The sequence below is a fragment of the Vigna umbellata genome, chromosome 1 (assembly GCF_029865625.1).
Source record: "Vigna umbellata cultivar VRB3 chromosome 1, Vumbellata_1.0, whole genome shotgun sequence".
In the NCBI taxonomy this organism is placed as follows: domain Eukaryota; kingdom Viridiplantae; phylum Streptophyta; class Magnoliopsida; order Fabales; family Fabaceae; genus Vigna; species Vigna umbellata.
The window spans coordinates 16,963,162-16,991,045 of NC_142165.1; the positions used below are offsets into that span (position 1 = coordinate 16,963,162).

The 27,884-nt window shown below is 31.1% G+C and overlaps 3 protein-coding genes across 5 annotated transcripts; all 3 read right to left on the reverse strand.

Moving 5' to 3' along the window:
- Nucleotides 1–1,893: 1,893 nt before the first annotated feature.
- PEX11A (peroxin 11A) lies at nt 1,894–5,173 on the reverse strand. Of its 3 annotated transcripts, none has more exons than XM_088098258.1 (2): nt 4,144–5,172; nt 1,894–2,069 (listed from the first exon to the last, which is right to left on the reverse strand). In XM_088098258.1, exon 1 carries the CDS (start codon nt 4,976–4,978, stop codon nt 4,184–4,186), a length of 795 nt encoding a protein of 264 aa, XP_087954384.1. In that variant the 5' UTR covers nt 4,979–5,172; the 3' UTR covers nt 1,894–2,069; nt 4,144–4,183. The 3 variants fall into 3 exon arrangements, with proteins under 3 accessions (XP_087954384.1, XP_087954395.1, XP_087954391.1); XM_088098269.1 differs by lacking the exon at nt 1,894–2,069 and adding an exon at nt 3,686–3,935 and having other exon boundaries at nt 4,144–5,173; XM_088098265.1 differs by lacking the exon at nt 1,894–2,069 and adding an exon at nt 3,686–3,984 and having other exon boundaries at nt 4,144–5,173.
- Nucleotides 5,174–11,790: 6,617 nt separating this feature from the next.
- On the reverse strand, nt 11,791–13,943 carry LOC124834448 (protein BRASSINAZOLE-RESISTANT 1-like). The gene is made up of 2 exons (XM_047309143.2): nt 13,564–13,943; nt 11,791–12,884 (listed from the first exon to the last, which is right to left on the reverse strand). The coding sequence occupies exons 1-2, from the start codon at nt 13,807–13,809 to the stop codon at nt 12,189–12,191; spliced, it is 942 nt and encodes a 313-aa protein (XP_047165099.2). The 5' UTR covers nt 13,810–13,943; the 3' UTR covers nt 11,791–12,188.
- Nucleotides 13,944–24,346: 10,403 nt separating this feature from the next.
- Nucleotides 24,347–27,255, reverse strand: LOC124834423 (protein BRASSINAZOLE-RESISTANT 2-like). The gene is made up of 2 exons (XM_047309107.2): nt 26,859–27,255; nt 24,347–25,868 (listed from the first exon to the last, which is right to left on the reverse strand). The coding sequence occupies exons 1-2, from the start codon at nt 27,111–27,113 to the stop codon at nt 25,173–25,175; spliced, it is 951 nt and encodes a 316-aa protein (XP_047165063.2). The 5' UTR covers nt 27,114–27,255; the 3' UTR covers nt 24,347–25,172.
- Between the last annotated feature and the right edge of the window lie 629 nt (nt 27,256–27,884).

Here is a 27,884-nt window from a genome sequence, read left to right on the forward strand (position 1 = left end):
TAAATGATAGAATTTTATAATTTGATTGTATATAAGTTGAGAATTTTGATTGATTGTGCCTTTAGAATGAGTATTAGATTGTGTTGCAAAGACCGGCAAGTCATAATTTTGCATAATTGTTGTCATGCATAATTATGCAGATCCGCTCTGCGAGCATAATCTTGCTTGACGAGCTTAAAGTAACACAGTTTAATACAACTTTTCATATATGTTTTTTCTTATAAATTATGTTGTGATAAGTTAGTTTATGAATGATATTATAATTGGTAATGTGTGATATGAAATTAATAATGTTGGAATCAATCTAATAAGAATTGGTGATAATGTGTTGTAATGTGTGCTTTGACATATGAAATTACGAAAGTAAGATATTCTGGTGTACTACCAACCATTAAACTCAAAGATAAAAGGACGGAAAAAGAATAACACAAGGTTTTGTCCTAAAATTTTGTTTTAGGTATAAAAGATTAACCTGTGAGTAGTAGGATGATAATCCTTTCATTTATAAACTATTACGGATGCATGTCTATATTGAATACATATATCAAAGCATGTATTCCAATAATTAAGTCTAGAGTCAACTGATTTTCTGTTTTATATGATTGTTATAATATTATAGTTGGTGAGTAAATATATGATATGATTGCTTATGTATATGAAAGTCATTTTTAAAATTCTAGCTTATCCTATTTTATTGTTATTTTTGTTTGTTGTTTTATCTTTTACAATGATTACCTATGGATATGAGCAAAAGATGAGTCATGATAGGTGTGAGTAGAAGATGAATTAGGTGTTGATATATTGTTATTGTAGACTATGGATGCTACTAATTAGTCTATTAGGTTTAATTAAAGTTTGTTTATACATAAATATTACTTTTTAGTGTAATAGTATTCTTATAAGTATAGAATCTATGTATGAATATCTTTAATTACTACTATAATTATGTAAGAGATAACTTTAATAAGCTTTTGTATATATTCTTTTTGAAAAATTTATAACACATTCATTTGTAGACAATGCCTCTTTTAGTAATTGTAATGTTAATATAGGTTTGTAAGAGAAATTGAGTCATCATCATTATTGTGAGTTCTTTATCTCTTAAAATTTCAAATATATCTTAATTTAAATTTAATATTGTTAAAATAATATCATTACATCTTTAATTTATAATGTATCATAAATATTAATAGATAAATATATAAATTGGTTTTAAGATAATTTTTTAATATGACTAGCTTTTTGACATGTTAGTTTAGAAATTATGAAAAAGAATATTTGTTAATTCTTTAGGCAGGATAAATAAAGTTTCAACACAATGTAAAGATTGATTGGCGTACATAATCCCTAAACCTATGTAATAATACACATTAACTGTTGCTATTAAATTATACTTTTAAGGTTTGAGAAAATTAGCACATAAATAGTTCGTGTTAAAGCTCCTGTAATTATAAAAAAAAAAGAAGAAGATCATAAAACACTTTTTTCATAATTTCAAACCATGTTAAAAATATATTGAATATTTTTGTAATTTCTAAACTTAAGAAAAAATTAAAATTAACATTATTACTTTTTTAATTGGAATGTATGTAATAATTGAATTGGAATGTATGTAAATAATTCGTGCTACACTTAAAAAAAATTATAATCATTGGACTAAAATGATCTATCGATTATTTTTCAAAATTGAAAAATAAAAATGTATTAATTTAAAAAAATTATGTCAAAATTTAAGAATTATAATCATATTTAACCCTTAAAAAATTATATAAAAATCAATTTTGGTATTTTCATTTACTGTTTTAAGAAAAGTTAATTAGATAATTTATGATTAAATTATAAATTAAAGTAATGATATTCTTATTTTTTATTTACATTTAAATTTATTAAATGATATATATATATATATTATGTATGTGTGTGTATACGTATGTGTGTGAATTTTTCAATGTTTGACACAGGCTATAAGTAATGTCTTCGTCATCCTCAAAACCTATACCCTCGTGCAAACCTGTCTCGCCCATTTCATCATCTTCCATATTTGTTTCATTATGCTCCTTATTTCATAACTGAAAAACAGATAAAAAAAATATTATAATGATAATGAGCACAGACTCATTGTCCAGTCGAAAGTAACAGTTTTTCCTTTCTTTGTTATAACTGGATTTGCATTTACATCTGATCTTTCAGTCCTTAGATACATTTTTATCATGGAGAGATAATTACTATGAGGATCTCATAAAAGTATTATGTAGAAATCTTAAAACTTCTTGACACAGATGGTCAGTGACAAAAATGTTGAAGAAAAAAAAATCAATATCAAACTTATAATTGGATCAATGTGGCCAACATGGAACAGGAGGAACAAAAGTTTGATCTTATATATATTCCTCAAAACCTTAACGATGACAGAGATACCATATCACTTTGGCTGAAATGGTCAAATTGGGGCTTCATGGACATCCTTCTTGTAAGAATGTAAATAATTTAACTATTTGAGGACAAATTATTATATTATGTTCATGTTCATGCTATACACAAGTATTGCAAGATGATATCTTCATGTGAGTCATGAAACAGAATATTTCATTAATTGATCACTTCATATCATTGCACATATGCAAAAATGCCAAAAGCAATGACATACTCTGCGTTATAGTCTTGAAATAACTCGTATTCTTTTGGTATACCGAATACGGTGTGTTTAGAAAGTAAGACAATTGTACGGTAGTCAAATTTCGTAAATGAGAGATCTTTCAACAAATTAAATGTGATCAATATAAATAATGCATGACAACATGGCAAATGTAACCATGACAAATAACGAAGAAAACCCAAGAAGTAGAGAAGATGTGGGAGTTCAATGACAACAATCCCATCTTTCCGAGGATGGTAATATTAGTAAATGAAATATAAGACGAAATTGAGGGACTGCAATAAGGTATGCACTTACTCCAATTAAGTTTGAATACTTTATACTTGAATCTTCGCCATGGTCTAAAATATGTCCATCAAAAGAGTGATGAAGTTGAAGACAATATTTATGAACTTAAAGTCAGTATTGAATAGTTTTGTACTTTATTTCACTCTATTATTGTTTTTTATTCTGATGTACTTTTTTTATTTCGATAACAGAATTAATTTTCAAGTCTTATTACATTATATTAAACCTATGGACATATTGTTTCTCTAAATTTATTCCGCAAATCTCATTTTTTGGTTACACACATAAATTTTTTAACTAGTCAAATTTTCCTCCTATTTGCAGTATAAGGAAGAATGAAGGAGAAATACCCTTCCAAATTCTGAAGCATTTTCAAAAAATTTGTGAAAAGGGACGAATATTGCAATTTCATCTAGTTTTGTGTGTGTATACAATGGTGGCAATGATGCATATACCAGAGATTTCCTGCAAACTGTCTAAATTCATCAGCACTAGACCGATCCTAGAGTGCTATATAGCCAATGCCTCTCAACAGGGATAAAGTGACCATGAAAATGCATTCCTAAAACAAATCATGCATCACATACGCGTAATCCATTTATTTTTTCCTTTTATATGCCACACTAGTTATGTAAAAAAGTGCTAGCAAGAAACTGTCCAACACACTCTTCCCAACCAACAGGACAGAACATTCTATCGAGTAAAATTGATTGAAAGCTACAAAATTATGAATGAACTTCATTAAACAACAAGGAGTCATTCAATTTTGCTGTATAGATAAGTTGAATCAATTACAAAACCAGTCAAGTGATTAGTTGTCATACAAGCCTCCTAATCCTATGTGAACACTCACAATACTCATTCTAATGCAATTTTCTTTTTCCAGTTGATAACATTTTCTCCATTTCTCTCTTCTGGTTCAACCATGGATTCTAACACACAATTCTACGTAACACAGTTTCTTCTATCAAAAACATTTCTCTCTTTTCTTCTATCAAAACCTCACCAAACGAAACAAATTCAGTCAGCAAGCAGCAGAACTGCCACAACCACAAGAAGACAAAGAAGTAGAACAAACAAATAGAATCATGGCCATTTTAATTCAATTAATTGATATTAATTGGCAAATCCAAAACTATAAGCATGAGAAATTAACAAAGAACAAAGCACCAATTTTTCTATCTACACAGTATACGTACCTACATGACTTTTTATGAATGAAAAGAAGTTGTGAGAAATTCAGCAAGAGACCCAATTCTTGTGAGTGCTAATGAGCGCAGACAAAAGCCCAGCGGAAGCCATGAAAACCGGTTTCGAAAACGGTCCATTCCCATCCAAAATATCGTCCAAAGCCATAACCGCATCGGCCAAATCCTGAACAACCGAAAGCCTCTTCATCGTTTTCTTCTCTCTCAACTTCCGCAACCTAGATTCTTCTTCCACGCACCCAATGCCTCTCAAGTGCGAGATTTCCACGCTCGACGCCAAACACGACTCCTCCTCAGCAATAATGTTTAAATCGGTGAGTTTGAGCGCCACGCTCCCGAAGTACCCGACTAGCTCCGCCCACGCGCTCACTTTCTGGAACGCGCGCGCGTGTTTGGGATCGATGAGGCCAGATTTCGCCAGCCAGACGAACTGCTCGACAAAGTAGTAGAAGCCTTCGCCGCCGTAGGCGAGGAGGGTGAAGAGGAGGTGACGGTTGGAGTGGTGGTGGGAGGCTCGGAGAGCGTTTAGGTCTTGGACGAATTTGCCGAGTCGGAAGGCCTTGCGGCTGACGCCGACGCTAGATTCGAAGGATTTGAGACGGTGGTAGAGGGCGGGGTTATTGGAGGATTGAAGGAGCGAAGAGGCGAGGATGAGCTTGGTGGCGTAACGGGAAATCTTGAGGAGCTTGTCGACACCGTCGCGCTTCGCGAGGTAGGCTTCGACGTGGTTCAATAGGTCTCGGTGGTGTTGTTCCTTCGAGGGTGGTGGCTTGCTAGGGTTAGGGTTTGGCGCTGGTGATGTGGAAGTTTTGGGATCGGAATCCATGACAATCGATTCGGGGGCTGTGGAAGGTGTTGCCGCCGATTCGGAAGAAATAGGTGGTGGCGGTGGTGGTGGCGGTGGTGGTGGCAGTGGCGGTGGCGGTGGCGGTGCTGCAACTTCAAGTGCCTCCGTTGTGATCAGAACAAGTAACAAAAAGTAACGTTAAATTGAACCAATAAAAGAAAAAAAAAATCGATTTTTCTTTTAAGAGAATCTATTTTGGTAAAATCGTATAATTGAAATGAAATTAAAATCATCATTTAAATCGATTTGAATTTAGGTATATTTTGTTTGACTTGGATTTGGACTGATTTACCTTAAAATAGAATTTGATTTAACTTAGATTCATACTAATTTGATTTAATCTCAATTAGATTAACTTGACTTTACTTTGATTTAGATCAATTCGGTCCAAATTTTGCATGAATTTTATCTAATTCTACTTTAAGTTCAATTCAATATAGTATTTCATAATTTTAAATGAAGTAGAAGCATTTTGACTTTAGATTTTTAAATAAAAACATCTCTATTTAAATAATATGAATTTGATTTGAAAATTTGAATTTTTCATTCACCTTTAGCCAGAAGGTAAGTATATTTAAATAATTGATGTAATTAAGAAAAAAATATTTATTTTTATTTTAATAGTGTTATATTTATTATTTATTTTTAAGCTGTGCTGGAATTAAGTAGAAATCTATAGGTGAGGAGAACCTCATAATTCCACACATTTTAACAAAAAAACTGTTTAATAACTTTTAGTTATACTATTTCTAATTTCGTTTGTTTAATCTTGATTTTAAAAGTACTACTTCTTCTATCTAATCAGTGATAAAAAAATTTAATAAATGAATGTTATACATAATGAAATTTATAATTAATATTGAATTTCATATAAATTAAATAATATTTTTTGGATTCGGGAAGTATAACTCATCTTCCACCCATGTTCTATTTTGTAAGGTAGTATTCACTTTATTATGAAAGTCAAATATCAAGTCATTTCTATAAACAATTTTGAAAATATAGTGAGAAATTTGATAAAAAAAAATATCAATAAAGATATTAAACTAAAAAAAATAAATTATAATATAAATATAATTAAACCTAAGAATATATGATAGAATGGTTCTGATTAATTACAGAAAGCGGGTTAAATTTTTTAATTTGTTTGCTACATACATGTTGTTAGGCTGATAGGCGGGTTCACTACTATTTTTAATTCTTTCAATTTTTAATAGTTTTTCGATTTTATTTTAATTATATATATATATATATATATATATATATATATATATATATATATATTAAAATCATATTTAATTATATAAATATTTTAATTGATTAATTAATACTTTTAATTAAATAAATTAAAATAATTATTATATTCACACGTTAAATTATTTTACTTTAGTTAATAATTAAAATTTAATTTATAATATAAAAAATATTAATATTTTAAAAAAATATAATATAAAAAAGATATTTTAAATTACTTTTAATTAAAAAAATGGAGTAGCAGATTACTCGTCTGGTCATATTTTTAGTATGTCAATGGTTAAATATGTGTTTAGTCTCTGAATTATCGTGCGATTTTAATTTTTGTTTCTTTCAGAAACTTTGATCCATTTTCATCTCTCTCCTTTTAAAAATATTATATTTAGTCCTTTATGGCCAAATCAGGTTAATTTTTTATGAGGTGACTAACGCATGTCATGTGTAAGATCAATTTTAATTTTAATTTTAATTTTATTACTGATTGGAAACCCTTTCTTCTTCTTTCGTGGGTTCATCCTCCGTGAGGACACTCTTTCCTTCTCCATCTTCAACGCAGTCATTGCCAACACCAGGTCCAACCGTCGTGCCACTACCCAAAGCCTCCATCAGCAAAGCTAGCACTGCCTTTACCCTCCTACTTCATTTCTTCTAAATCCACGACAACGTCAACCAACGAGCCCCCATCGGCGAACCATGCGACACCGAGCAACCGTCGCGTCGAGACTGTAGTACTAATGAATCTCTACAAAGGAGTATGTCTATGCTTGCAATAAATTTGTGAAAAAAAAATGAGAAGAAACAGGAAAAATAAGTAAGATGAATATAGAACCTGAAGAGTTCCTATTGAACAATATCACAAAATTGAAAGTGAATGAACTCTCAAATAGTTTCAGCTACCAAACTCGATTCTATGTGATATTGTTGGAACTGGAAAAAACTTATAGCTATTTTGATATAAAGCTTTTTCTTACATCTCAATAGTATATAGAAGTTAGATTTTAATAAAGTTTTGGAAAATTTGAAGTCATATCCAATGTCAACTAAATCCAAACAAGTCAAACAAATTCAATACAAAGTAATACAGAAGAAGTGTAACATGAATTTACACTATTATCACATTCTTCAGTTAATAGACTCTCTGCTTTTTGTATCTGGTGATCTAGAACTTTTAATAGTCTAACAAATACTTCTATGGGAACCAAATGTAGAAGTTTTTTTCCACGAATAGATGTTATTTCATTGACAAGTAATCTAAGATCAGAAAGAGGTTGTGACAACCATTCTGCTTCATCTCTGTCATCACTATTTAGTTCAGATTTGCTGCATAAATCGTCCAAAAGCTCACAAAACCTTTGAATGTGGGCACCTAGAAAAAATTACAAATACCAGTTCATTACACATGTAACAACACGTTTATCTTCATAAATGTGATGACAAACATAGAGATAGCAAACATACAATAATAAAAAGTAAGATTTCTACGAAACAAGCATGCACCAACATTGAAGCTCAACAGAATCAGGTGTTATAGATATTCCATCCCGCCTTTCTTTTTTAATTTCGACTTTTTAGAAGACACCTTGGAAATATCTTGCCATGTAATTTGAAAAATTAAAAAATGAAAATCAAATATTAACTAACACTATAATATATAATATAGGGTTAAGTATGTTTTTAGTCCCTCATCATGTGATTTTAGTTTTCGTCCCTATGGCACCTCAATTATTAATTTAATTAACATTATGATCAAGTATCTAACTATCAACTTACTAGCTACATATCATGTCAAAATCCACTGACATCAACCACCACATATAATTTACTCTACTTCCAGAAGACTCATGAGTTGAATTAGACTTAAATATTTGCATCAATCATACTATCTTCACTAAGTCGTTACTACAACAATATTAGATAATAGGAACTCAAATCACTTATATGGTCGGGTAAATCCCTATGACCTACCATAGTTTTATTTGATATTGTTGACTAGGTTATAGGAATCTTTTTTGACTTTCACTACCTAATACTTTCAATATGTACCTACATCTCAACATAATATTCATTCCCTAAAAATAACTATGTTTCCAAATATCATATGTTATATGAAAATCGTAACATCATACATTTTCATTCATATATGTTTTATCTCAATTCAATTACTAATGTTATCATCCATTCATCATTTATCATATTTAATAATATTTAACTCAATATATTGATCAACAATATAAAAATTGACGAAAGATAAACAAATTTTAGCATTTAGAAACATTTAAAAAAATATTTTTCAAAGTTTAAAAAATGATCTCCCTCACCTAGTGAATTAAACATATGTTCCAATTCTCCCAACCACCATTATAGTTGTTCAGCCAATGGCATAAGGATGACTATTAAATTTTAGTTATTCTACATAAAATTCGCTCACCAATGACTAAAGTATTCACCCAACAATTGACTTATTGAGAACTTATTGACCTAGTAGCCAAAACTCCCAATTTTTTAATTAAATGAATTTTTTTCAATGAAAGTTATAGTTTGTCCAACCGCCAAATCACTAGGAGTTTTATTTAAATAACTCATCCAACACCTTTACGTAATTATGAAATTGTACAAAATATAACAAAGGTTTAGGAGATTTTATAAAAACAACTCACTGATTGAGAACTTATTGACCTAGTAGCCAAAACTCCCAATTTTTTAATTAAATAATTTTTTCTCAATGAAAGTTATAGTTTGTCAAACCACCAAATCACTAGGAGTTTTATTTAAATAACTCGTCCAACACCTTTACCTAATTATGAAATTTTACAAAATATAACAAAAGGTCTAGTTAGTTTAAATTGATAATTTTCTTCCTTTCTAATGTCTAACATATCATATTTTGTTCTAAAATAAAAGAATTTAAACCAATTAAACTCAATTGAAAAAACTATACAACATATCACCAAACATTCAAGATCCAAACAATGCACAAATCCTAAATAAAATAAAATATTATGATAATGTCATTTTCATGTTCAAATCTTCAAACCTAAGTTACTATAAAAAATTAACTAATTTTCTTTACTTGTTATTGTACTCCCAATTTCACTGCTTTCACAAGTTAAACATGAATAAAAGAAATTTTGATAAATGATTTAAACATACCCTTATAATTTGGATTTTGTGTTAAAAGGACCACATGTAAAATCCTGAATTCTCATGTGTGAAAAATAAAATAAAAAGAAATATATTTTAAAACATTCAAATAAAATAAGATTACTTTATTCTTCACGAATCCCACCAAAATAGTGTTTTAGCAAGATGATAATTTTTCTAAAATAAAATTTATAATTTGAATAGTTAATTTTTTCTATCTATAAGTTTAATAATTAATAAAATATTTATATTTTTCTACTATTAAATGATTTGCTATGTTCTATTTAAAAATATCTATTATCACTTTTTATGAGATTTCATTTTAGTGGAATGATATTAATCATTTTCTATTTAAAATATTTTAAATTAATGGACATGTTTTATTAGAAAAAAATTAACAAATATTTAAATAATGTACATAAAGTTTCTCTTTCCAGGTTCAAAAGTACCAGTAACAATAAAGATAACATTTCCAGAAATGAGGAACCATTCCCTGCCAATGCAGTCACTCATTAAAAATAAGGTATTGGCAGCAGAAAGAAATTAACATCACTCATGCAAAGATAAAATACTAGGTAAGACTAAACATAGACGCTGAAAATTCAGACATGACCACATATCATTACCAAACAAAGAAGTGATTTTTTTCAAAGGATCGCTTATAACTTTTATTTTGATGGAAGTAACAATTCTAAAGGGTTTATTCTCCTAAACAAGAAATTAGGCCCCTTAATGAGAATAGTATACTCTCTCAAAAATTCATTTCATCATGAAACAGGTAGTAAAAAGAAGAGTCAAGAAGTGAAAGTTTTTTTCTTTCTTAGAAAAAAAATGGCGCTCCAAAGAAGTTTCACAATGAAAAAGAAAATACGTGCAGTGTTCATAATTTTAAGATGCTACTTCAAGTTTTCTATTTAATGTGATTTGGACTACCATTCTAATTTCGAGAATATCCCAAGGTCGATCCACAATTATGAAATTGAAACCAGAACCAGAAAGAGAGGCATAGATTTATCAAACAAACGCAAAATATGAAAGACAAAACCCGGGTTACTTGCCTAACTAAGCACAAGGAGTACTCTTAAGAAATACCACAGAATTTCAGCAATAGGTTTGCCACTGATAAAAGGAACTGGCATACCTTATAACTAACATAATTTGATGGAAGTAAAGATAACTTCCTTAAAATGTGGCTCAACTTTAGAGAATAATTGTTCATAATTACGAGAAAGGAGGAGAATGAAACACAGTTAGAAATGTCAAGTGAAAAGGATTCCTAATCATAAGGTGATAGTATACAAATAAACGTCTGCCAAGATATTTGAGAAGAAGTATCAAGACATGTAGACATATAACAATAAATAAAATTTTCATATGCAATTAGATTGCCAATCTGTCGAAGATCACACTTCCACATATATAAATAAATAAATATCATAACACGTACAATTCATCGTTGTATTAGAAGTAAAAGTTTAAACTAATGCACCTTGGTGCCAGAAGCTCCTCACCATATGAAGGTACGGAGGAGAGTCATTTGTACGGGGCATTATCCTTGCAATCAGGAGCAGAAGTTCAATCAACTAAAAACATAGGAAACAACTTCTCTCCCAAAAATATGAACCAAAGAAGACAATCTACATTAACAAACTCCGGAAAGTAAACACGTACCAATTGTTATCAGGCCAGATTTAACCATAGACAATCAACGAACTGGCACGAGCCCTGTATCACCTGTAAATATTTTCAGTTTTGTCATGACCTATTCCACAGAAGTAGTAGTTAAGTATCTGATTTAAGTTGTTATGCCTTCCTATATTTAGGAGTTGGTTCTGTTTTCTGTGCAGTCTATTTAAAAGGCTTTCCTCGTTTAATAAAAGTGGAGTATTCCTTCCAAACAGTTTCTCTATCATTTTTCATTTCGGCTGTTCATGTAACATCACCAATGACTATTTAAAGACATTCCCACAAGTTGCCTTAGTTCTGTAGGTACCGCGAGTATCTACATCTTCTGTTCTTCATTACAGATATCCCATAACCTGTGTTCTCGAAATGATACTAGCCAAAGAGGATTCATCAGAATTTCCAATTCACGATCAATGATCTCAACAGATATCACTTGAACATTTTCTGGTGACCCTCGTCAAATGTTCTTAGTTGAAGGAGATTGTGGCCATGAAAATATTCGGCAAGTAAATATTTGGAATAACCTCAAGGTTCTGTAATGAATTATCGCAGGGAAGCAACGGAACAAAAATGAGACCCAAACCATCCTCACCCAACCATGAATTATGCCGAAAATAAATCACAATTTAAAAACAAGCAGCCATTACTGAAGCTGTTAGAAACAGATAAATTACACATAAAAAAATATACCAAATTGTCAAACCAGAAGGGAAATACAACATCAAATCTTATACTTCTTTCCAAAGAAACCCCATCTCCTGCACAACACATCACATGTTATACACAGTGCCAGATGGCTTCATGACCAGAGACTAGTAACATAATTCCATATTATAGTTCACGCCGCTTTGGGCTCATTAAGTTATCAATGGGTTCAATTGGTAGAAAACAATAGAGACTACTATTTCACTTTGAGCTCACTACAAACCTGTTGGTAAAAATAAAAATCACATACAAACTATTTGATACAAAGAACAAGAACAATATAATTTAAATGTACGACATTAACAAATAATCTGGTCTTGTGAGCTTTTTGACAGACAAGAAACTTGACAAAACTTGAAACTTCAATTTCAAATCACCAAGATGAAGCAATTCTGTCAGCAGCCTAACTCCGCACCTTCCCGCTTCCAAGCGTTAGTTCCAAATCATCCAATGCCACTTCATGAATTTTCTCCCCAACCCAAGGCTTTACCTGTACCCCAAACTCTTCTGAACTCGTCCTCATCTCTTGGATTGAGTTACCAGGCACACGGTGTGGAACCAAAGGTTTAACAAGATTGAAAGTTGGAGAAGCTGGTAACGTAGATGCAGAAGGACCAAATGCTTGGAATTTCATCCACTGGTTAGACTCACAGGTGGAAGTATCAGACTCATCACATTCTGGAATAGTGGCCGGGGTGTAAAGATGACGGTGAGTGGGGCTGGCAGGAGCAGAAGCTGCAAAGAGAGGGTAATTAAAGGAAGCCATGGATTCTTTGGCAATAGACTCCCATGTAGGAATTGGTTTTGGATTTCTTGATGTAGGTGATGAAAGAGGCGGCGTCACAGGGGCACTGTTTGATATCCTCAGAGGAGGAAGAGACAGGGACGCATTGCGAATGTATGGAATGAGGTTTGATACATTATCCTTATCCACATCTAACCGAAACGGGCTTGGGAAAGAGGAGGAAGAAGGACTCACTTGGTATGAAGGAATTGGACTGGGGTACGACGAAGAAAAAGGACTTGGGCTTTGAGAAGAGCAAAAGGGAACGTTTCTCATTGAGTTCCCTGCACCATTGGCCAGAGGTGGCTTGCAACCCTATTCACCCAAAACACACAAAACTACGTTACCATTTCAAATCAATCACCTTAACACAATCAATTTAGAGTCCAGTGAGTGACGAAAAAATTTAATCACATTAACACAAACAATTTAGAGTCTAAAGTAAGCAACTACAATAATCTCAGTAGTTGATGAGAGAACCATCAATTCATATTATATATATCACAGATAATCGCGTTAACAATTTAGACTCTAAAGTAAGTGATACGCTGATAAATCTCAGTAATTGACAAGAAATCGTCCATTAATATTCTCCGTAGTTACACAATGTACATTTTTCCATTTACAATTTGGATTATTTACTCCACCTACGAGATAAATCAATCAAGTTAACCCACACCTCGAATATCAAAGTTCACTTCCGTTTTCGGTACATCAAAGGGCTGAGATTAATTGCTACTTATCACAACCTATTATTTACGTATCTAATTACGCATTAGAAACAAGGATCAGAAAAAAAATCCGATAATTAAGTTAGAAATCTTCGTTTAACGTTAACTAGAACAATGCCTACACTGTCTCGCTTCTGGTTCCTGAGCGCAATGCACAGCATAAACGGAAAGCTAAACGCACGGTTTGATCGAAATGCAAAATCAAAAATAAGATCCAGTGACGCTGTAACGGTTTGAAAGTGTGATTTGACTTAATTTATTACCTTACGATAGGTAGTGCCGTCTTCTTCGACGCACCAACCAGCTTCGGCACAAAGCGCTTTGAGAACTTCGTTGTTGTCACAGTGCTTCGGCAAGTTATAGTTCCCCATAGCTCGAAGTCCAGAGTATATTTTCGCCGCGATCGCTCTTCTCCTCCGTTCTCTCCTTCGGTTATTCTCTCTCTCCCTCCACGACGGCTTTCTCCTACTCGCCGCCGCCGCCGCCGAAGTAGCTCCGTCGGAGGCCATTTTCCGGCGACGGAGACTAGGGTGTGCGCGCTGCAGGCGATTTAAACCCGAGGATAGTGCAACGAAACGGATTCACGAGGATCGCGCTTTTCTCCAATTGTCTTCGCTGGATGAGTGGAAGAAATGAAGAATCTGAAAAAGGTAGCAGTAATAATACATATATACGGATACTATTAATTATATTTTATGAGTATTATTATATATTAAAAATTTATTATTTTCATATATTGAAAAAAAAAATTGATATGATAGGAGACTAGTACCTTTTGTGTTGCAGATGTGTAACATATAATAATTGTGCTGAAGAACAAATGTCTAAAACTAACTTAGTCCAATTCTTAAAAAGAAAAGAAAAAGATATTGAATTAAATTTATTTTAATTTGAGAACAAAATTTGAAACTAATTCAACTGAATGTGACTGAAAATAATTAAACTCACTCCATCCCATAAAGAATGAACTTCATTATTTTATTTTAAAAATATGTTAGGGTTACCAATTAGTTTATCTATCCTATTACATAAAAAAAATTCTCTTTTGTGTAAATATTTTTTTTCAATTTTACTTTTTAAGTATTTTTAAATAAAAAAATATTATTTTATCAATTTTATGTTAAATTTTATATATATATATATATATATATATATATATATAAACAGAAAAATAATTAATGAACAATAAATCTTTTAATAAATAGAGTAATTTCTCATATCCTTTATAATTAAAAAGGAAAATGTATCTAAATTGTTCAATGATAACAATTAATAAACAATAGACTGATATACAGAGTTTAGTGTAAAACCCTCTTTTTATAAAGATGCGTAGAAAAAACAAAATAATGAGCATGCTCAAATATCGATCATGACTTTTTTTATGTAACTTCTGTTAGTTATTTTTTAAGTTTTAATATTTTAATTTCATCTTTTAACAAATTAAAATATTGTTTATGGTATCTACACAATAATTAATTAAATCAATTTATGAAATTGGCTAATAAAATATAATGATTCTAATATATTTAATGACATATATATATATATATATATATATATATATATATATATATATATATATATATATTATACCTAAAGCATATGCATAAAATCTATACCTAAAGAATATGCATAAGATCTCGTCCATTGATTATATTCGCAGGTAGAACCAAAACAATTTTTATTACAACAATCATAACCAAACCTGACAGTGATCACTAATGTTGACATAATCAAATTACATAGATTCATCATGAAACTTGTAGCATGAAAATTACATAAAAGTGACATGTACACTTCTATTTATAACTGGTTCTTACTTTATCTCAATGAAATCAATATAATAACCTTAATATACAGAGTATAATGACAGAATAATAAACCATATATTTATTAAACCAAATATGTTTAAAAGACAATGTATACATACATTAAAACAAACATAGAACAAACACACACAAAAGCGACCAACTTCTACTAAACCAAATATTTCTTAAAAATTAAAACACCTATATGAGCAACATGCTCATGAAAGACCTTGGGTGTAAGTCCCTTAGTAAGAGGATATGTCATCATGCAGTTTGTCTCTAAGTGTTCAATGAAAATTTATCCACTTTGGACCCTTTCTTTAACAACTAAGAACTTTATGGCAATGTGTTTTGACTTGCACGAACTCCTAATGTTGTTAGAATACAATACAATTGATTTGTTGTCATAGTATAACTTGAGTTGTCTTTTGATTCCTTCCATAATACACAACTTTGTGACAAAGTTCTTCAACCATATTTATTGATTTAATGTCTCATAGCATGCTCCAAATTTTGCAGCCATAGTGGATGAAGTCGTAAGGGTTTGTTTAGTGTTAAGAGGTGGACTTTATACCTAACTCAACCTCATACAACCAGTTAGTAGGGTGAGGTTTGCACCCGCATATATACTATAAATTGGTCGTATCTCTAGTCGATGTGAGACTTCCAACAACAACCCCCTCCTCACGTCGAGGTATATACATATTGAGAGTGAGACTAGACATTAATGGTTGGTTTTATAGTGACACGATAGCGGATGGAATGATATGCCCAACAAACACAACTCTCACTAGGATAGGCTTTTAACTCATGACTCATATACCATGTTAAAAAGTATACTTTAAGTCTAACTTAACCCCACAAAATCGACTTGTAAGTGAGGTTTGCACCCACTTATATACTTTAAATTGGCTTTATCTCTAGTCGATGTGAGACTTATTACACACTACCCTCACATCGAGATATATAGATGTTGAACGTGGGATTAAACACTAATGGGTGGTCTAATAGCGGTCCGATAGCAGGTGAAATGATATGTCTAACAAACAACAAATCTCCCTAGGGTAGACTTTAACAATGCCTTTGATACCATGTTAAGATATGGACTTTAAGCCTAACTCAAACCCACAAAATCGACTTGTAATGTGAGGTTTGCATCCACATATATACAATAAAATGATTTTATCTCTAGTCGATATGAGACTTCCAACACACACCCCTCATGCCGAGGTATATATGTCTCGAGCGTGGGACTAGACATTGATGGATGGTCCGATCGCAACTCGATAGTTTGTGAAATGATATGCCCAACAAACATGAAATCTTGCTAGGATAGGCTCTAACCCATGACTTTGATACCATGTTATAAAGTAGACTTTAAGTCTAACTCAACCTCACAAAACTGACTTGTAAGGTGATGTTTTCACCCACTTATATACTATAAATTGGTTTTATCTCTAGTTAATGTGTGACTTCCAACATTTATCTCTACACTAAGAAATCGCGCCACCAACCTGCATGAAAATGTAACCAAAGTGGATCTCAAACTATCTTGGCATCCTGCAAATCTTGAGTTAGGATATCTAGTGACCTTTAACTAGTTTGATCTCTTGTACATAAGCATATAATCCTTTGTTCTCTATAAATAAATTTTTTTGCTACTTTCCAATAATCCATTCCTGGATTGCTTAAATATCACTTAAAACCCCAACTATGTATGTTATACCCGGATACGTGCATACTTGGACATACATCAAACTCTACTACTGAAGCATTGGAAATATTCTACATTTCCTTTTGGGCATTGATTAAGACTGAACTTCTCTCCCTTAACAACTGAAGTATCTCCTGCTTTACAATCCTGCACACTAAACCTTTTAAGCACCTTATCGATATGATTTCTTTGTGATAATCCTAGAATACCTCGAGATCAATCTTGGCGAATCTAAATTCCTAATACAAAAGAGGCGACACCAAGATCTTTCATTTCAAAATTTCTAGATAGAAATCTTTTGGTTTCGTACAACATGTCTATATTGTTGGTAGCATGCAGTATGTCATCAACATACAAGACCAAGAAGATATAGTCGCTCCCATTGAATTTGTGATATAGACAATCATCAACAACATTCATCTCGAAACCAAATGAGACAATCACTAGGTGAAATTTGTGGTACCTTTGACGATACCTGTTTTAGTCCATAAATGACTTTTGTCAATTTGCAAACCATATTCTTTAGGTCGTTTGACACAAAATTTTCTGGTTATACCATATAAATCGTCTTGTCAATTTGCCACTGAGAAACGTCGTCTTAACATCCATTTATTTAAGCTTTAAATCATAATATGCAACAAGAGTCGTGATTTTTCTAAAAGAGTCTTTTGATGAAACTAGAGAGATAGTCTCTTTAAAATCAATCCATTCATTTTGAGTATAGCCTTTTGCTATAAGACGAGTTATATACTTCTCCACATTACCTTTAGAATCCCTCTTGATATTAACTATCCACTTACAACGAATGGATTTCACACCTTCTGGTAATGGGACAAGTTCCCAAACCTTATTATCCTGCATGGACTTATACTCGTCATTCATTATTTCAATCCATTTTTCTGAATTAGGATCTTGCATAGCTTGACGGACGGAGACATGATCATCTTTCATCATACTATTATTTTCCTCATTTTCTTGAAGAAATGCCACATAATCATTTGAAATGGCACTTCTCCTTTCTCTCGAGGATTTCCACAACCATACTGACTCATGAAGCACATGGTTTTGAGGATCTTGAGTTTGTTCTTGTAGAGGTTCAGAACATAGAGGTGTTGAATTTGCTACCTCAAAAACAACCATATGAATCAGGTCTGGAATTGTCATCGATTCATTCTCAAAGACAAAGTTTCTTATCTTATTTTTCCTTCCAAACTCAATATCCTCAAAGAACGTGATAGTTCTTGTTCGAAAATATTCTTTGTTTTGAAATAATAAAATTCAGTCTCTAAATATCATAGAATAACCAATAAAATAGTTACTCGAAAGTCCAATCTCTTTTTATAGGCTTGTAAAACCTTACTTCAGTGGATATCTCCGCACACACAAGTTTTTAGACTCAGATTTCGTCCAATCCAAAATAGCTCAATCCAAAACAACATTAATTTTTTTTTATCATGTGTTTTCGGTACTAGTTATATTTATAATTCAGAGTTACTACATAAGATTCTCTGTTTTATAACATATTGAATTTTATGAATTGAGATTTTAAAATTAATCTCATCCGATTTATATTGTAAATTTATAATTTAGGTTGCTCGCTTTTTTAGTAAATTAACTTCTAAATCCTTCTTATTTTTTCTTGTTTATTCTACAAATAAAATACATTGTCTTCTCTTATTCAGAAAATTTGAAAAAAAAACATGAAAACAATTTGTTTTTGCATGTTTAATCACGTACTGTTTATTTATTCAAATTAAAAATGTATGTTTTAGTCATTATCAAATTTATTTATAATTTACACATTCTGTGAAACTAACTCTTGAGTTGGGAGATTCATTTCAATTAAAAAGTTTTGAATTTTACGTTGAAAGAAAATGTAATTTAATTAGTTGTTTGTTATTAATTCTTTTAAATTCTGACTTTTCTTGTTTTCGTTGTATAATTGTTGAGAAAAGTGTATTTCAATATATTAGATATCCTTAACACAACTTTTTAACATGTAAACAAAATTTAATGTACACTATTTTATAATATATTCTTAATATATTTGTATGTAATAATTTCTGCCTTTTATACCAGTTTCAAAGAGAGAACACATTTTTCAACCGTGAGATGTATCCAAGGGTCAGAAATGCTGCTGGAGAGAGACTGGGAGGAATATTCTTGTGGTATGAGTCGCATCTGTGACTGTGAGATCGACGTCTGTGCGTTGCAGGATTTAGGGTGAGATAAGAAATTGACGTTTGAGATCTTTCGGAGAGTGAGCGATTCGACGCGTGGGCGCGTCGCGTTCCATGTTTGAGATCTTTCTCTGATAAGCTAATTATTAATGGGAGTGGGACCCATAGCTGAAGATCATCAATGATTCAAAACGCAATGATTCAAAACGCAATGATTCATCTGTGTGAGAAAAATGAACAATCACATTTCAATCCCAAAGGTATTGTAGAATTATTTATTCTTTCAACTTGAAAAAAAAAACAAATGAAACTGCTTTTTTTTTCTTTACATTTAAGAATATTATAAAATTAAATCAATAATTTATATTATAAGGACGAGTTATAACAAATTCGTGTTTAAAAAATAAACATTAGAGTCATTCCTTTTACAATTAATAAAATAATAATAATTAAAATATTAAATTTCAATTAATCGAACTATTACGTGTAATATTTTTTTTAAGACGTGAATGTTGTAAGTATCTATTTTTTAAAAAATCCATCAATAAATATATTTTCTAAGAAGAAAATTCTTCATTTATTGTTATTTTTATTTTTTCTATATATTTCATTTTTTTTCCATATTTTTAAAAATCGGTATTGTCATTCATCTCATTAGTATTGAACTACACAATTAAAAAGACATTAAAGACTATACGAAGAAGTTTATATATAAGTAAGTTTTTTTTTTTGTTTTTTTTTAAATTAATTTTATATTTCTTTTCTTCTTTTTTTAGTACATTCTTTCTGCGTTTTTCTTCTCTATTTTCTTCAGTTTTTCTCTCTCAGACCTTTATTTCTTTCTCACTCCTACAATTATTGTCATTTAGACAATCTACTAAAATTCTTCTAAAATATGTTAATTTGCAGAGGTTTTTATAACTAGAAAATAACCTCCACTATAAGAAAGTTGTTTTGTAGTGGTCAGTATTTGTTAAATCATCTTATTAGATAACATATTTATTATATTCTTGATTTTGAGAAATTTCATCTAAATGTCTTTTGAATTAGGATAATAATTTTCGATAGAGATAGAAGTTTTATGTAAATTTTGTTGTTTAAAAAAAAGACAAATTTAATATATATTACTAGAATAAATAATATTATAAGTTAGGATAGTAATGCTCGATAAAAGTAGAAGTTTTATGTTATTTTTATGGTTTAAAAGACATATTTCGTTACACTTTATAACCCAATATCATTTACTTATTAAATACTTACAATTCTTAATTTATTTTAAAATATTACCAATTAGTAAAAGCATTTTTTAAGAGCCAACGAACACCTTACATACCTTGCTTAACAAATAATTCACATCATAACCATTACTTTACGTCACATTTTGTATAATATTTACTGGTTATTTTATCAATATCTCATATGATGTTAATTACTTTATTATTAGTTTAAATAAAGCTCCTAACCCAACTCTCTTAATTTATTATAAGGAGTAAAGTTATTTTAACTTCTTTTGTAAAGCTAATATTTATATAAATTCTTGTAAATTGATATTTTATTTAATTTTATTATAAAATGAAATTTACTCATTTATATAATATAAATTTATTTTATGTTTAGTTGAAGTTGAAATTTTAAGACACTACTCTCGTTAAAGTGTATATATTTTGAATGTACACTTATTTATATACTGTAAATATATTTTATCTTTAATTGATATAAATTTTTAATATATTTTTCACTATACATCTTAAAAGTTAGAATATATATTAATAAGTGATTTAAGAATAATTTGATAGTAATTTAAAAATAAATAATATAATAGATCTATTAAATAATAATTTTTATTAAGATAAATTTTAAAAAATTATAATTCCATTTTAATTAATAAATTTTAAACTGAACTTAATTCTATAAAATCTATTTATAAAATGTGGTCTATATTCACCTATGCACTGTAAATCTATATTATATTTAGTCTAGCTAAGATTTTAACATTGTGAATAAAAAGTAAAAGAGTGAAAGTGAGTATATTGTTATTTGATTGAAAATAGATATTATGTTGTAAAATTTTGATGACCCTTGAAAGTGTGGTCATCGTTTTGGACTAAAAACGGCGAAAAGGTTTTCCTTTATCTTCTTTCTTTTTGGAAGTGTTTGGAACTTTTTCTTTTTCCATATTCTCTTTAGTGGGTCAAAGATTGAAGCTAAAAAAGATATGTTATGTTGACGTGTGGGGCATAGGATAAATATAATGTCATTTTTGTAAGTTGATTATATATTTGAATTGATATTTTTGACAAAGATAATAAAACTTTGACTAGCTTTTTGAGTAATTAAAATATAAATCAATACAATACTTAAGCTTGATGATACATTTAGTGTGATATTAATTTTGAGATGATTGATATTAAACTCTTTTATTCGAACTCGTGCAATAATGATTTACTGTATAATCATGATAATACTGTCATTTATGAGCGATATGTGAGTCTATATCATTAACTTCATATCACCCATACAAATAATAAATTATGTATTTTTACCAATTGAAACATGATATTAAGAACAAATGAATTTCTCTTAATAGTACTATATTCGGGGTATTTTCTCAATTTATACCATTGCTTTCAAGAGTTTAAAAAATAGATAAGTCAAATTTCAAGTGTCATAAAATAAACGTATTGTTTTGCTACTCAAATAGTACTTCTCAACTTTCTTCTTACTAGCGAAAAAAATCTTGAGAAATTCAAATCTTAAACTAATTACTTGGTGATAATAGAGGATAAAATATAAATATAAAAATATTGAAAATACTTCGTTGAGGGTAATAAATTGTAAATGAAGTTTTGGTACAATTTTTAAGCATGTGTACTGGTCTTATTTTCCTACATTTTTTAACAAATTATGGATCATAATTTAAACAACAAGAGGTTGATAGTTGAACCATTTAAGAAGAACAAACCCTATAAGAGAAGGAATAAACAAAAAGTAATTATTACTCAAAAGGGTTATAAAAAAAATCCATTATAAGTAAGTGAAGAATTTTGTCATTCTTATCACTATACCACTTACAAGAATTCTGACAATTCCTAAAAGAATTTAATTCTCAGGAAAACTTGATTATATTCATCAACGACAAAAATGACACTTTATATTCTTATATTAGACTATTAGTGATAGATTTAAGTTTATTTTTATATTTATATCTACAGATTTTTAAGCCGATTTAATAATGGACACTAATGAAATCAACACCAATAATGATTTGGCATATAATATAATATATATATATATATATATATATATATATATATATATATATTTGTTAGTCTTACTTTTTACTTAATGATCATATTAAACATTATAACATTGTTATAAACGAACAATATATTAAATACATGATAAAAAAAACTAAGCTATTATGCTTTATTTTTAATTAATTATTAACTATTTTATTGTAATAAGTAATTTATGTAATATTTAAATTATGTTATGAATGTATCGAACTGAGTAAGTTTAAGAACCAAACTATTTTTACAAAATTTGTCTGAAAGATGATACAGTACGGAAATCGCTTTCGCTGGATTTTCCTTTTGCATTATTGGAAATTTAAATCAATACGGGAATACAAAATTATTTTTAAGTTAAGCTGGAACCAACAACAGACACACAAATGGGTAAAGAACCTCCAACACATGATAATTCCTCAGACCATTCAATCATAAAAGATTTGGACAAAAAAGAAATCTAATCATAAGAGATTTCAGCAACAAAAAAAAAAATCAAATCGTAAAATATCAGTTAAAGTAATACACACAAAAGATGTAAGAAGTTTGCCACAAGATACAATAATTTAATGCATTGTTAGAAATTCCTTCTTCTATATAATTTGTTTCCTACAACAAAACTCTGGTTTAATTCTTGCAAACAGATATTTGACAAAAAAAACAACAAAACAACAACAATAATAATAATATTAATAATAATAATAATTACATATCCAAGAAATTAGAAGTCACTGGCAATGTTTAAAGGCACCATCTGACAGTCGAAGCAAGCTTCAGTATATTTTGGTTTCTTCCCTTGCTAAGAAACCAAAGTTACTCATGCACAGAGAAGAAAATGAATAAAGTAGGGCAGAGAAATGGACACTGGAAAATTCATAAATGACAAGAGATCACCAAGCACGGAATCTCTTTTCTGAAGAATCATTGATGCACCTTTCTGACAAAGGATTTATTTCGAAGAAATTTCTTAAAAAAACTTTTAAAAAGTAAAATGAAAAAAAAAATAATTTCTCTTCGAAGTTAATATTAGCATATATTTTAATTAAAAATCCAATTTGATTAAAGTTAATGAAAAATCATTCAAATGAAGTAAGCAAAAAAATAATTTAATTTATAAAATAAGTTTTTTTCTCTCTCTTGAGTCTCACCTAACAAACCCAGAATCTTGAAAGCTAATTGGTTCATTTGCGCAGGCAATCCATCCAGCCACAATTTCTCTAGCAAATTATACATGAGAAGGTTCGCACATGGAATGAGATTGAGTATTAAGTGAATGAGATTGCCTATCAAGACATAAAAATAATTGAAATTGAGTATTAAGTTTTATATGTAACCATTTCCTGGAATGAGATTGCCAATCTGTACGAGATCAGTCTTCCATAAATGACAACAAAAAAATATTATATCAAGTAAGATGCACACCTTTGGATTAGGAGTTAATAGTTTAAACCAATGCATCTCGGAGCCAAAGGATCTTCATTATTAAAAAATATAAGGGAGAGTCGTTGCACACTACCGTTGCAATCAATATTATAAGTTTAAATCACTGATAAACAAAGAAAAACAATTCCTTGCGGGAAAAGATGAGTCAATGCAAACACAGGAAAGTAAACACATACCAATTATCATCACGGTAAATTTAACAAGACAGTCGATGAACTGGCACAGGCTGCATCATCACCCATGAGTGTTTAAAGAGATTCCGACAGTTGCCATAGTTTATAGGTACCATGAGGATCTACATCTTCTGTTCTTCGTTGCAGACATCCAATAGGTTCTGCTCTGCATATGATACTAGCCAAAAAGGATTCGCAGGTTCCAATTCAAGATCAATGATCTCAACATATATAACTTGAACAACATTTTCCGGTGTATCCTCCTCATCAAATGTGCTTTGTTGCAGAAAAGTAAGGCCAATTCCAATATTTGGCTATTATACACCTTCAAGGGCTAGGAACTAGGCTGCAAAGGAAGAAAGACCCAACCAAAAAAGATCCAAACTACCAACACATCCCGAATCACCGTAAATTATATGATAATAAAATAAAACTTAAAAGTAACAAATAAATAACCCAAGACTACATTAGGAACATTCTGAATTGAAAAATCAGAAGGAGAATATTACAGCAAACCCAAGGCACATTAATGGAACTTTGCCTTTCTTTCCAAAGACATCTCCTGCACAACTCATCACATATTATACAATCCGCTAACCAGGGAACAACACCCCAAAGTACCACATGACTTCATTAGCATAGACTAGTGTCAATTCCATATTGAATACCATAGTTCATGCCGCTTTGAGCTCATGAACTTATCAAAGGGGTCAATAAGGTAGAAGGACGATAGAGCCAATTGTTGACTTTGCACTAACTACAAAACCTGTCGGCAAAAATAAAAATAACATACAAACTATTTGATACAAAGAACAACAAGAACATAAAGAAGAACAACAAAATTTAAATGTAACATTACAAATAAGCAGGTCTTGTGAGCTTTTGACAGACAATAAACTTGATAAAACCTGAAATTTCAATTTCAAATCACCCACAGCACCTAACACTTAGCACATAGGCTTGATGAGCCTTTTTGAACAATAGCTGATTTAACCACGAAGGGAGGAGGTGAAATTCTCATTTCTACATTTTACCCAAGCCATGGATGGAAGGAGATCATTTTCTCCATAAAATGCCCACAGCATCAGATAAATCCAGTTCCCAATAATAACTCCAGTCTCTTCCCGATAAACTGCTTGCACCAACGACTCTGGATGAGGTAGCTATTAACTCCATCTCTAACACCAGGTTGAGCAATAACCAACCAGCAAAAAACTCCTGTGATCTCATTTTCACTTAACCCATATGAGATAATTCTGCTAGCAGCCTAACTCCGCACCTTCCCGCTTCCAAGAGTGAGTTCCAAATCATCCAATGCCACTTCATGAATTCTTTCACCAACCCAAGGCATTACCTGTACTCCAATCTCTTCTGAACTCGTCCTCATCTCTTGGATTGAGTTATCAGGCACACCGGGAGGAACCACAGGTTTAACAAGATTGAAGGTTGGAGAAGTTGGAAACACAGATGCAGAAGGAGCAAATGCTTGAAATTTCACCCACTGGTTAGATTCACAGGTGGAAGTATCAGACTCGTCACACTCTGGAATAGTGGCAGGGGTGTAAAGGTGACGGTGCGTGGGGCTAGCAGGAGCAGAAGCTGCAAAGAGAGGGTAGTTGAAGGAGGTCATAGATTCTTTGGCAATGGACTCCCATGTAGGAATTGGTTTTGGATTTCTTGACGTAGGTGATGACAGAGGCGGCGTCACAGGGGCACTGTTTGATATCCTCAGAGGAGGAAGAGACAGAGAGGCATTGCGAATGTATGGAATGAGGTTTGATACATTGTCCTTATCCACATCTAACCGAAACGGGCTTGGGAAAGAGGAGGAAGAAGGACTCACTTGGTATGAAGGAATTGGACTGGGATGCGACGAAGAAAACGGACTTGGATTCTGTGAAGAAGAAAAGAGAATGTTTCTCATGGAGCTCCCTGCACCATTGGCCAGAGGTGGTTTGGAACCCTGTTCACCCAAAACACAAACTACGTTATCATTGCAAATCAATCTCATTAACACCAACAATTAAGAGTTTGCAGAGTGAAGAGAAAATCATAAGTTCATATCATTCTGTCACAAATTGTTCAGATTAACACCAACAACTTAGTGTTCAAAGTGAGAAACTCTACAAGTCTAAGCTGTTGATGAAAAAATCACATTGACACCGGGTGTGTATGAAATCGAAGCAGAAATAAATTTATTTCAATAATATTTAGAATAAGTTTTTTTAAAATTACCGAAAAATGATTTTAACTTAAAGATAATTAATTTTCTCTGGGAGCTATCACTTGTTACATAAGAGGAAAGCATTTATAGGGGTGAATTACATTTGAAAAAATTATTATAAATAACAAGTTTTCATAATTATAAAAATAAATTATTTTTATCTTAAAATAATAAGTTATTCTTCAGATAAAAAGAAACATTTTACAAGTTTCAACTATTTTTCCAACATCATGACAGAGATTGCAAAGAATATTTTTCATCTCAAATAAATTAAAATAGATATAAATAATAAGAAACTAAAGTGAACAAAACTCCAGTAATCTCAGGAGATGAAAAAAATCATACATTAATATCTGTGCACACACAATTCATTTTTTTCCATTCACAATTAAGTTAGCTACTGCTAATTCCAACATCTTACACACAACTAGAGCATCAAAGTTCGATCAGTTTTAGTACATCAACAAGCCGAGACTTATCACTCCTTATAAAATTTTCCGCATTTACGCAGTAGTATTAAGGATCAGAACATCCGACAATTAAGTTAGAAATCTCCGTTTAACCAGAACGATAAGTAATTGTACTTCGTCGCTTCCACTTCTTGATTACAAATTCGCAATGCAGCATGGACGGAAATTTAAACGATCGTTTGATTGAGATTCAAAAGTAAGATCCGGTAACGCTGTAACAGGTAAAATGTACGTGATTGGTTTCGATTTGAATTATTACCTTGCGATATGTGGTTCCGTCTTCTTCGACGCACCAACCAGCTTCTGCACAAAGCGCTTTGAGAACTTCGTTGTTGTCACAGTGCTTCGGCAAGTTATAGTTCCCCTGAGCTCGAAGTCCAGAGTATATTTTCGCCGCGATCGCTCGTCGCCTTCGTTCTCTCCTACGGTTATTCTCTCTCTCCCTCCACGACGGCTTTCTCCTACTCGCCGCCGCCGCCGCCGCCGCAGCCGAAGTAGCTCCGTCGGATGTCATTTGCCGGCGATGGTGACTAGCGTTTGCGCGTCGCAGGGTATTTAAACCCGATTGGAGTGTAACGTAACGAGTTCACGAGTCACGAGGATCGCGCTTTTCTCCAATTGTCTTCGCTGGATGCGTGAAAGAACGAAGAATCTGATAAAGATAATTTCAGGCGGGGAAAATGTTCCAGTGCGGAAAAGGCTCAGTGAAGATTGTGGGTTCGATGTGCGAGCTTTGTTAGATTTAATATTTGATGAGAGATTGAACGGTTGGGATTGTTCGGCGTTGCCGATGGTTGTGAAGTGGGCCCGAGCGGAATCAGCGATGTGACGCGTGGACGTATTGCATTCCATGTGGACTGCTTTCTCTGATAAGCTAATTATTAATGGGAGTGGGACCCACAACTGAAGATCATCAATGATTCAAAACACAATGATTCATCTGTGTAAGAAAAATAAGGAATTATATTTAAATCCAAATGTATTATTACAATTCTTTATTTTTTAACTTGAAAAAAAAAAAGCAAATCAAACTCTTTTTGTTTTGTTTTATTGCATTTAAGAATATTATAAAATTAAATCAATAATTGATATTAAAAGGATAAGTGCATGTACTTACTATTAACACCAACTACTATTATTGTATTACTTTAGCTTTAAAAACTGATAAAACTATGCGTAAATTAATTAAAGATATTGTAAATGTATATCAATAACATTTAATTATATTAATTTCAGACTAAAAATATTTTTCAACTATTCTTTTGTTCAATAATTACCTTGAGGA

Bases quoted from the DNA above. Each gene is read 5' to 3' on its own strand.
- LOC124834423 (XM_047309107.2), bottom strand. From the start codon at position 27,113: ATGACATCCGACGGAGCTACTTCGGCTGCGGCGGCGGCGGCGGCGGCG. The intron at 25,869-26,858 runs GTAATAATTCAA...TTGGGTGAACAG, and splicing joins ACGGAACCACATATCGCAAG to GGTTCCAAACCACCTCTGGC.
- PEX11A (XM_088098258.1), bottom strand. From the start codon at position 4,978: ATGGATTCCGATCCCAAAACTTCCACATCACCAGCGCCAAACCCTAAC.
- LOC124834448 (XM_047309143.2), bottom strand. From the start codon at position 13,809: ATGGCCTCCGACGGAGCTACTTCGGCGGCGGCGGCGGCGAGTAGGAGA. The intron at 12,885-13,563 runs GTAATAAATTAA...TTGGGTGAATAG, and splicing joins ACGGCACTACCTATCGTAAG to GGTTGCAAGCCACCTCTGGC.